Here is an 11247-nt window from a genome sequence, read left to right as displayed (position 1 = left end):
ATGTAATAAATATTATTTATGTTGAACCGGAGTGTCCAATCCTTCACTTAATTTTTGTTTATGCTACTCTGGAGACTCTCCTCCTCTGGATTTGCACCTCAAATTAATTCACTGGGTGTGCGCCTCCTAACCCTATATTTTCATATATCTTTATGTGCTCAGAGTTTACAAACAAAGTACACCAGATCCATAACAAGGTTTGCAATACTGACCGGAGCTTATGTGCTCCTGTGTGTTTTGTAGCGGTTATCACTGAGAGGAAAACAGTAGTTTAAAGCAAGTTTTCTTCTAAATCAGGGGTCCCCAACCGTTTTCACCTGTGATCAATATTCATATGTAAAAAGAGTTGGGGAGCAACATAAGCACAAAAAATGTTCACAGGGTGCCAAATAAGGGTTGTGATTGGCTATTGGTAGCCCCTATGTGGATTGACAGCCTACAGGAGACTCTGTTTGGCAGTGCATCTGGTTTTTATACAACCAAAACTGGCCTCCAAGGCCGGAATTAAAAAAATCAAAAATTAGCACCTGGTTTGAAGCCACTGGGAGCAACATCCAAGGGATTGGAGTGCAACATGTTGCTCACGAGGTACTGGTTGGGGATCACTGTTCTAAATGAACTGCAAATGATTTGCTCTTGTTTGGTTGGTCTTCTAGGTATAGTCATAAACTGTTTCCTGTGTGAATAACCATATCAGACACTGTTCCATCTCAGTACACAATCTTCCAGTGGGTGGGCTGCTCACAGTCCTTTTCTTTGTCCCCACAGAAGCGATTGTAAGTTGTTTTTGGGTTGAAGCTGAGAATCTCTCTCTCCTCATGAATGCGGAATGAGAATGTGGAGACAGAGGTGCCAATGAAATATCTTGGAATGAAAAAGAGAGAGTAAGGTATACAAAGCAGCTCCAAAAATATAATTATTTTATTATTTTAATAACTTAAAAACACTTTGCATGATGAATAAAATGTAATTCTTTTTCATTAAAAAAAATGTTGGTGGCTGTAAACGTATGTGTTAATGTATTTGTTATTCACTGAAGTCCTTGTTTATCCATTTCTGGCTGCGACTCTTGAAACGATGCAGCAGAGTTGGGGAATATAGAATATTGCAATATATGGACAAACATCCCTGTTTTATTTGAGGGGTAAGGCATTTTTAGAAGCAGTATGCACAAAATGTCTCTGTCTTAAATATATTGGGTTGAGTGCAGAGGACTCTTGTAATTGTCTATATGTATTTTGTGGTCACAGCATCATTGCAACTCTTCCCAGCTATAGTCAGGTGATCCCACTGGTGTCTAATAAAAGGGCAGCTAAGTTTGGGAGTTTTACTTTGAAAGCAGCAAGTAAGTTGCAGGTAAAACTTAGTCCCTTTGTAAAATGTATAATGAAGCAATAGAATTCTTAATGAATCAGATGAAAATTGAGCATAGGACTGGCCAGATATGGGATGACTTTGACGTAGTTGGTCAGCTTAAATATATTGCAATATATGGACAAACAATCCCTGTTTTGTTTAAAGGGTAAGGAATTTTTAGTAGCAGTATGCACAAAATATGTCTTAAATATATTGATAATGGGTTGAGTGCAGAGGATCTATTGTATTTGTCTATATGGAATATAGAATAATTAAAAAAAAACACTCCACACCAAAATGTGTTCTGCTTGATGACAAAACTGAGCTATGCCAAAGGGTGCCTTTTACAAAGCTTGGTTTTTTCCTTTGACCGCAACACATCTCGGTATGGCATTTTTAAATGTAATTTTCTATTATTTTTTAAGCAAATGTTGCTTTTTATGCCAGACGTTTATGCATCAATGTTTATGCCAAAAATGTATACACCACTTAAAAAATACACCAGTCTTTACCCAATGATGCTTGGTGATCAGATGTGTGGTGCATTTCTTTTTACAAGCAAGATAAATAGGCCCCTAAGTGTAGGCCTGGAAGGGACTTTTACAAATTGACATTGTCATAGGGAAAACAGTGATGGTGCTCAAGTAAAATCAAAATGCCCCTTGTATGTTTACAATAAACAGAGTTATATCTTGGTACGTAGAATTTATATGTTTTTTGTACACTATTTCCAAAGACAATAACGTAGCCAGATAGGATATGTAAGGATGTTTAGAGATCATAAACTTTCTGATCGCACAATAAACTACTGTTCATAGACTCAGGACACAAATGCAATAGCACTAAATGTTGCAAAAGCACATTCTTTAATACATTTTTGAAGAGCACCCCAGGTGTAGATGCATGCTGTACCTCGTGGCAGATAAAAAAAACCCCCAGCATTTTGTGTGCAGAATGCAGCACTGTTCTTATCCTATATTGCAGCTTATACCTGCTAGAACTTCCTATTTTTCAAGCCTTAATGATTTGCAAGTTAAGAATCAGGTGTGGAGGGATGGCATACCTATGTTTCTCACCTACCTCCAATGAATACAATGCTAAACACAGGCATTAATGGGGAAATGCAGGTATCTGCGCCCCACTTTGGAGCTCATACACCTGCAGCAATGTTGAGAATACAAGTGCAAAAAACATGGCGTATTGTACACTTTGTACTCAGGCTGTGCTCAGCATTCTCTAGGAACTGGTCACGTCTTTGTTTTCCTTCAATGTAATGTTCTAAAACCAGCCACACAATAAGTGCAAGCAATGTATACAGCTGTCTGTCAGGAAAGGAGAAACAACAAATGCTTTGGAATAAGGCAAATACCTGGCATGCGCACAGATCCATTGGTCTATAATAGCCACACCTCCGTCCTTGTACAACTCTAGCTCTTCCCAGGTTGGCTCAAACCGCACCATTTCAGGAATCAATTTCCGAAGGGCTTCCAGATCTAAATTGTACAAAAATATTGCAGATGAGTTTTTTTAACCTCAAAATCTGTAGGTTGGTGGGAAAGCAGCAATATGACGGACTGACTGTCCTGTCTGTCCACTGTGTACAAAAGAGGCACATGAGTGGCTGCATGAACAGGAAATGTATTTTTGACTAAATTAAAGGTAAATATTTTGAAGTAAGAAAGCACCAGCTTGTGATTTAGACAATTAAGAGAATTCAGTTAAATGAACTCCTGGTACATCAGAAAACTCCCAGATGCTCAGCAACTTAATTTAACAACAAAACAATAGCACAGCATGAAATTACACGATTCCAAATATCATACAGGGCAGACCTGGGTAACACAATACCTTCTCTGTCAGCATCTGTGGCAACAAACACTTTCTTGAGTTTCAGTTTCTTCATTAGACTGTGAATTTCCTCTGCTGCTCTCTGCAGACTAGGCACATCCTCTCTGTGTCCCCAAATGAAATCTTTTCGACGTAGGTGCACAGCAAGATAAGGTCCTCCTAATGCCCAATCTGGTTTTGCCTGAGGAGAGTTTGCTGTCAGTACACATACACATGTGGTAAATAAATGAATACTGCTAGTACAATTTGATTTTACAATGGATGGAAGATCTGCATTAGTCCTCCAGTCTGTTCATTCCTGAATGCTCCTCCAGTTCTGGTTTCACAGCCTGCTCATTCTTAGGTGGCCTGTCCTGTTCTAGTGGCAGCTGTCTACCCATCAGTTGTCTATGTCTGCATCCCTGGATGTATGGCTCCTGCATATGCATACTGACCAGTCTGCAGTCCAGGCACCCACAGAGGTGGTTCTGCCTGAGGTTCAGACCCTAGTCCAGGTACCCACAGAGGTGTCAATGACTGTGCCTCAGTCTGTAGTCCGGGCTTCCATGTGGTCGGCTCTGCCAGTCTCTTAGGCCCCTATACCTGTTCGCCAGGCACCTACACAGGTTGCTTATCTGAGGACCAAAAATCTGAATCTGGAATCCATTGTCTATTATGCCTGAGGTTCCAGTAATTGCAAGTAAGATAATGGGTTATCTCTGGTCTGTTGCTGGGTTTTAACTCAGAGACCTGTGCTTGTGGCTGGCAGCACAGACAGGCTGTGGGTCATATTTACCTTATTATTACACTCAGCTGAATTGCATTAAGATGCAGTTTATCAGCTCACATGTCCCACTGCCTTTTTGACCAGCCCTGTGCTTCTCCCAGCCGCTTATCAGTCTCCTCTGCTAGCATTTGTTGAGGTCAGTTCCATTATCATGATCCTACTGTGCTCCTGTTCATAGTCCTAGTTTCTTACATCCTGTCTTACCTGTTTTAACCCTTGGCTGACTTGAAAACATACAAAAAATTTGTAGAGTTTTTCTGCAGGAAAGAAGTCTAAACTTCCATGCAGTTGTAGCACCCCCACACCCATCCCTTTCATGGTGGTCTTATGCCTGTGAAGAGGAGTGTTGGTCTTGGAGATCCCCTGTAAAAGCTACAGCTGAGAAGATTCAGCCTATGAGACCAAAGCTTTGGCCAGTAGCACCTTCACCCAAGAAATACAACCAGCCCTATGAAAAATATGACTACAGCTAAATAATCAGGCCACCAGATGGGGTTTACTTGCATGATGCAACATTCTGTTTTATACCTGTGTGCCCTAGTGTTTCAGTTTTGCAATCTAATCAACAACACCATCTATTTTTTTTGCCTTGCATCCATATATTGGAACAAAGTGTTGGGCTCAAACCTATTTGTGTCGTTTTTGTTGGCTCAGTGTTTACAGAGGTTGCTACCCCCTTAAAATTAAGTGTGATTTATCAGAAAGGTCTATATAAATACACCAGTAAACCCTCAAAGTAATGCTACTCTGAGTCCTCTGTCAAAAGAAACACAGCATTTCTTTTCTTATATTGTGTACACATGGGCTTCGGTATCAGACTTCCTTCTTTCACCTGAAACCTCCAGGGCAGGGCTTGAGCATGCTCAGTTTGCTCCTATCCCCCTCCCGTCTCCCTTCCCTGCTGTAATCTGAGCCCAGAGCTATGAGCAAGCAAGGAGATACTGAGGCAGGGAGTGATGTCACACCAAGTTTATATGGCAGCTTCTATCCTAAACAAACAGAGCTTCTAGAGCTGTTTACCCAGGTATGGTAAAGCTTTCTGCAGAATAAATAAAGTGTTATAGCTTGCACTATTGTGGCTAATCTATTGGCAATAAAATGCTTTGGTATCTTTCCTTCTCCTTTAACACTCTTGCCATTCTGTTTGAGCCTGAGGCTAAAGCTTATGCAAAATATGTAGCCACAAGAAGCTTACCTTAAATTAAAAAAATGGGAGTTACAATATGTTGATTTTATTTACTTAATGGTTATGAAAAACATCTGGGCATTTTTTAAGCTTGCATGTTATTTCAAGGGACGTGGACACATTTTAGTGCACAAATTCTTTCCATTACATTTCAGTTCCAAAATATTACTGGAACAGTATTGCTGAAAAGAATAGCTTACCTTGACTTTTGTCCAGTCCTCATGGAATATAGTCTTGTCTGATTCGTCAGTAGAGTGCAAAACATTGGCCCGGAATTCATCCCCAACTACTCGCAGATGTTTGGCAAACACCATGCTGCGTCGTGTCTGATTTCAAGGATAAAATAGTGTTAGAGGTTTTACAGCAAACAACACAAATGCTTAAAAAAAAATCAACAGTGCAGGGTTTCAATCCAGATTCAAAGTGCAGAGAAATTAATTCCAGAGACATAATACAGATCAAGACAAGAGCAAGGGTGTCCAACCTGGCCATCTAGAGAGTCATACTGAGAGACAATGCAAAGCTCGTATTCATAATAATAAACAACTAGAAATGGCACACACAAAATACATTACATAAAGAGATTATTGTTCTGCTAATAAAAAAAAAATAACCATAAAGTGGACTTGTTTAAAGTGGATCCCTACTCAAAGAATATTTTGCCTAATGAAAGAAAAATTTCATTTTAAGAAATTTAAAAATAGTAATTGTTAATGTGATTATTTCTATTGAAACAAGTATGTGTTTGTCACTTTCTGTTTTCTGGACACCTCAATAGTAACCGAAACAATGTTGCTACAGAGAAAGGATCTGCCTTTAGTGATTAGCAACACTCTGGCCTGTTGTGAACGTGAAACACGCAGCCTGTTATATACTCACATCCCAGTAATTTTTGCCTCCATAATGATCATGCAGAAGGTTTTCTGCTCTGTCTAGCATTATAGACCTAAGGAGATTAGGAAATATTTCAGTGAACTTTGTTATGTCCTTTTGATGGCACATATACTTGATAAACTGCACTTACCTTGCTGTAGTATTTTTGAGTAGGACTGGAGACATAATAGATGCTGAACCCTGTACTGATAAACAGGTGACATTTAGGCCTCTAGTCTCCTCATAGCCCCAAAACCAGCCTCTGAAAGGAAACACAAGACATAGCTTATACATTACACTGTAGGTGTTCTTTTTATTTATATAGATATATTTTAAGACGAAAGCTTTGCTCTGCTAGCTTTAAACCCTGCATTCTTTTGCCTAGTTACATATTGGTATGTTTTTATTCATTACCACTCAAAAGTAAAATTAGTATTTTTATTTTTCATTTACAGCACTGGTCAAAATTCCCCTCTCTTCGAACAAAATTTAATTTTAGCAGACTGTTGTCAGTCGCTAAAAATCACCAGCAGATGGCGCTGCTGTGTACAAATTTTTATATATTGATATATGATATGATATATAAACCTTAAAAAATGACTGTAAAATTGCTCAGGGTACAATTTACAATTATTCATATTTTTTCCTTTTAAAGCAATTAAACTGTTTATATAATTATTTTGTAAAAACATCACCACCTGCTGGTCAGTTTTCTGAGGAGAACGTGTTCAGAAGAAGAAAAAAAAACTGTTCTGATGTTGCTATGCTCCAAGATAAGATCAGAAATCTCAGATAACCTTTCTAATGTGTTGCCTGAGCACAGCAACGTCAGACTTGTTCTCAGTTTTCCTTCTAAACATGTTCTCCCCAACTGTACAGTCAGAAAACTGCCCTCCACAGGAGGAGATTTTGTTAAAAAGTTCATCATTCGCAATTTCAAAACAGTTTAACTGAGTTGAAATTAAAATAAAAAAATGTAAATTGCAAAAGTGCTTCAAATGTTCTTAGTCCGTCCTCTTATATAAGGTTTTTGGCACACATTTCTGAAATAAGCTGAAACAGCAGTGGCCTTCCCAAATATTTTGTCCCCCCCCCAGCTATGTCTCCTAGGCATCACTGTAACTATGACACAATGACTATGTGCATTCATGGCAAACGTTGCTACCTGCACTTATTTTACTATGTGAAGAAAATAATTTTGCTGAAATGGAATCTACTGCACCATGAACCCTGAACTTAACTCATTAATAACTCTTTGCCTTGACAAAAATGTGTGTATCTTGCCCAGGGCTGCCCAGGAAAATTTGCAGCCATTTGGGCATAGTGGCTGGGAGTGCAAGAATTGGACTCACCATACTATAATTGGTGTTTGATGATCCCATCTGTCTAAACCACCTTCTTTTTTAAGTCTTTCGTTTCCCATTGTATCCCCTTAAAGGAATATCTTTTTTGAAATTTAAACTTAATATGTAATTCAGCTTCCAATTACCAAACTGAAAATATTTGATAAAATAAATCTAAGTACTAATTGTGATACCAGTTTAGTATGAATTTGATTGATTTACAAAAAATTTCATAGTAAGCTGCCAGCCCTATGACAATATGAAAGCCATCACATGTTCATTGCTTCCATATTTTCAAATGGGTCAAAACTTGTTCTCGCCTGCTGAGGGCTTTCTATTTTAAAAAGCTGTAGCTACTGCAACTTGAAGGCTTACCAAGGACACTTTAAATGAAATTCTCTGTTGCAACATTACCTGTAATATCCATTCTTATCTTCAGAGTACATGAGCTGGTCAATACAAGGCCTCTGGTCTACCTTCTCCTCCCATGTGCCTTCCTTCCAGCCTTCTGCATAACCTTGAAGAACATACACTTGCTCAATAAAGGGTCCTCCAGATTCTGAAAAATTAAATAGTATATGAAGTCAATTTCAAAAATAACAGACAAGAAAAATGGGGGTCCACTGCATTTCTTTAGCAGGTGGGAGTTTTAAATAGATTAGTGTGGGTTGTTCTCCCCATTAACTTATTGACAGAACAAACTGGTTATCATACTAACAGAGTCTGGTCTTAGCAGGGCTTGAAACTGGAGGGCTATGACTGAAAGTCAGTTAGGGCAAGAATGTCTGTTTGCTGCCCTAGATACACCTGAAAGCCCAACAATGGGGTGAGTTTACTTTGTTTCTTCTGAATATAGAAACATCTTTGCACCAATAGTCTAGCATTCCATAAAATGATTTCTTACTGATATCTACCCGCAAGAAAATCTTCATACTCAATGACAGGAATATTCTGATAAAGACTTTCCAGGTCAAAGAATTCCACCCAGGGGATTCGGACTTGGTGGATGTCTGGACTCTGCCAGTGGTAAAGTCGACCCCATGGAGGCAGAACTAGAACCCAATTGGAATTCTTCAGTAAGGTTTTCAGGAGAGAGGCAACCCGGATATACACATCTCTGCGCAGATTAAACCCCTCGGGGGGGTTGACGTCATACAGCAAATACCTACAAGGAGAGCAGACATGTTTTTTACTTGCTGCAAGTAGGTCAGTTTGCTTATATTTCAAGTGGCAATATATCTTGGTATAAGTAGCGGCTACAGATCTTTGCCTTATCGATCGCCCAGATGGTGGGCCAAATCTAACTGAATAAAATTCATATCACTGTGACCTACTATGCCAATTATCAGATAATACAGGGTCCCATGCAGACCCAGTGTCTAATGTGGTCCTCACTGATGAGATTTTTAATCACGTCGCACAGATCAGTCTCACCGATCTCAGGACATCACTCAGAGAAGTCATTGTTTTGGCCTTGTAAATTCTGACCTGCTTGCCATGATATGGGTTACAGCATGCTAGCGTGAGGAACCTAAGAGCCCATGAGATGGGTTACAGCATTCTGGCCTGAGGAACCTACGGGTCCATGAAATAGATTACAGCATGCTGGTCTGAAGAACCTTGGGGCCCACGAGATGGATCACAGCATGCTGGCCTGAGGAACCTAGGTGGCCCATGAGATGTGTTGCAGCATGCTGGCCTGAGAAACCTAGAGGCACATGTGATGGGCTAGACTAGAGCATGCTGGTAGAGTCCTGCAGCGGGTCGGGTACCGGCGGGTTACACACAAAAACCTACGGTACCCTGCGGGTAGAAGTTCCGGGTGCAGGTATAGACGCGGGTCGGCGGTTCTGCGGGTCGCGGGTCAGGCTGCAGGTCTTCTCAATAGCGATATTTACTTCTTTTTCTGGTCATGTCTACTTCCGATTAAGTTACTTCCGGTTTACAATGACAGCGCTTCCTGTTTTACTCCTTTTTTTCTGATCAAGTCTACTTCCGATGATGTCACTTCCGGTTTACACAGCACTTCCTAATTCTTGATGGCGGGTTGCGGATAAGGTACTTGCAGGTCGGGTAGTGGGTCCAAGCAGGTAAGAATGTGGGTTCAGGTTGCGGATTGCAGGTATGGGTCCCAAAAAATGGACCCGTGCAGGACTCTACATGCTGGTCTGAAAAACCTAGGGGATATGAGATGTCTTACAGCATAGGTCTGAGGAAGCTTGGGGTCCATGAGAACAATGAATGGGATCATTAAGCAGAGAATGAAAAGACATGATCGCATGCAGCAGCCACTCATAAACAGGATTTCTATGGCTGGATGGAGAGGGTGCCCTGACCTAACTTTGCACCAGGCCTAGAGAAGATCTAGTTATGCCAATGTCCAGTCAAAATGCAACCTGTCGCATGCGAGAATTCAACAGATGGATCTGACAAGAATTAGACATTTGTGCCAGTGAATACAGGAGCCCAAGAGCGGACTCTGTCCCCGGCTCGTCCCATCACACACCTCCGTTCAGATGCAGCACTTCCAACTGGCAGAGAAGAGGCCGAGTGTCCCGGGCTGAACTCCCCCTCATTCCCGCAAGCCTGGGATAAAACGGAGAGCCACAGTCCCAGGAGGAGAAGACGTGGCCCCACGGAGGAAGCAGCCATATCCCAATATGCACAGCGGGGCTGCACTTCCGGCATCCAGGCTTGAGCGTTCCGTTCCTATGGAAACCAGGAGACCCCCAGACAAGTCTACTTCCGGTAATCTATAGACGGAAGTAGAACTTACTGGGACCTCAGTTAGTGACTGTGAATACTATTGCTTGGCTGCTAGGCGGCAGCAGTAAAGTTCCGATATGGGGAAGAGACAGCGAGTGCTTAGACCTAGTGTTCTGCAGTCCGACTGGAGGAGAGGCGAACAATTGAATTGGCACAACTAACTATTGGGACGAATGTCCGTATTAGCAGCAGCATTAACACATCCAACAATGGACTTTGACAGAAATACCAATAATCTATTCGTGTGTTTTTCGTCTTTATGCCAATTTGTATCCCGGTTTGCGCCAGTAGGTGTCAGTGGCAGCCCAGTGATTCAGCAGGAGCCAGTGCAGCAATATATTTACTTCCCTCTCCCCACCCCCATGCAATTGATTGACTGCAAATCACTGCAGGAGCCAGAGAAGCATGGGGCTGAAAAAAGGCTTCCCCCAGTCTAGCAGCCCTTCCATCATCCTTCCATCATCTCATTACAGAAGAGCTGGGCCATTGGGTGATCTGTGGGCACCACTCTAATCTGAGCCACTGCCAGTGTGTGTTAATGGAAATGTAAACCCTCCAAATGAATTTAAGATTGCGCAGAGTTCTCTTCTTATGAGCGTCTTTGCAATTTATCTTGATCTTTTTTTGTCTACATTTCATGATAGGGATACCAGATCATTTGAAAACTCAAGATACTAAATACATGTTGCAGGGCTGTTGACATCACAGTGTCATAATGTTTTAGGAGAATGCAGGGACGGATTAATTCACAGGCTATAGCCTAGGGGCCCAAATGAGATCAGAGGCCCACAGGGTCTGACTGGGGGGGGGGGTCCAGGGCCCACCAGGGCTGCCACATCAGAGCACCACATCTCCTCAAGGACCCCCCTCCCCAGTCACAAACCCCCCTCTCCGGTCCCCCTCACAGGTGTCTACCTACTTATCATCTTTATGCAAGGTCAGAGGTCAAGAGCAGAGGGGGAGGAGGTCAGGCTCTGTGGAGTGGGTCTGGGCCACAGGGCCAACCAGATTTTTTTCCAGCTTCCCGCCCCTTTTAGTTTTTAATTATTATTTCTAGTTTCTTTTCTTTTAATATTTATTTATGTTTGCACTGCTGGGTCCTGGCACAC

At 41.4% G+C, this 11247-nt stretch overlaps 1 protein-coding gene across 2 annotated transcripts; it reads right to left on the bottom strand.

Moving 5' to 3' along the window:
* Positions 1-488: 488 nt before the first annotated feature.
* pofut2.L (protein O-fucosyltransferase 2 L homeolog) lies at positions 489-10938 on the bottom strand. Of its 2 annotated transcripts, none has more exons than XM_018236101.2 (9): positions 9879-10938; positions 8287-8537; positions 7787-7931; positions 6181-6291; positions 6036-6102; positions 5357-5482; positions 3205-3385; positions 2726-2849; positions 489-864 (listed from the first exon to the last, which is right to left on the bottom strand). In XM_018236101.2, the coding sequence occupies exons 1-9, from the start codon at positions 10058-10060 to the stop codon at positions 711-713; spliced, it is 1341 nt and encodes a 446-aa protein (XP_018091590.1). In that variant the 5' UTR covers positions 10061-10938; the 3' UTR covers positions 489-710. The 2 variants fall into 2 exon arrangements, with proteins under 2 accessions (XP_018091590.1, XP_018091591.1); XM_018236102.2 differs by lacking the exon at positions 9879-10938 and adding an exon at positions 8861-9159.
* Positions 10939-11247: the final 309 nt, after the last annotated feature.

Source organism: Xenopus laevis, chromosome 9_10L (assembly GCF_017654675.1).
Source record: "Xenopus laevis strain J_2021 chromosome 9_10L, Xenopus_laevis_v10.1, whole genome shotgun sequence".
Lineage (NCBI taxonomy): Eukaryota > Metazoa > Chordata > Amphibia > Anura > Pipidae > Xenopus > Xenopus laevis.
The sequence above is the reverse complement of the archived record's forward strand: the minus strand, read 5'-3'. Positions and strand labels throughout refer to the sequence as shown.

Coding starts and splice junctions, on each gene's coding strand:
- pofut2.L (XM_018236101.2), bottom strand. CDS start 10,060: ATGCCGGAAGTGCAGCCCCGCTGTGCATATTGGGATATGGCTGCTTCC. Junction 6,103..6,180: donor CTCAAAAATACTACAGCAAG/GTAAGTGCAGTT, acceptor TAATCTCCTTAG/GTCTATAATGCTAGACAGAG. Junction 3,386..5,356: donor AGGACTGGACAAAAGTCAAG/GTAAGCTATTCT, acceptor AACTCTCCTCAG/GCAAAACCAGATTGGGCATT.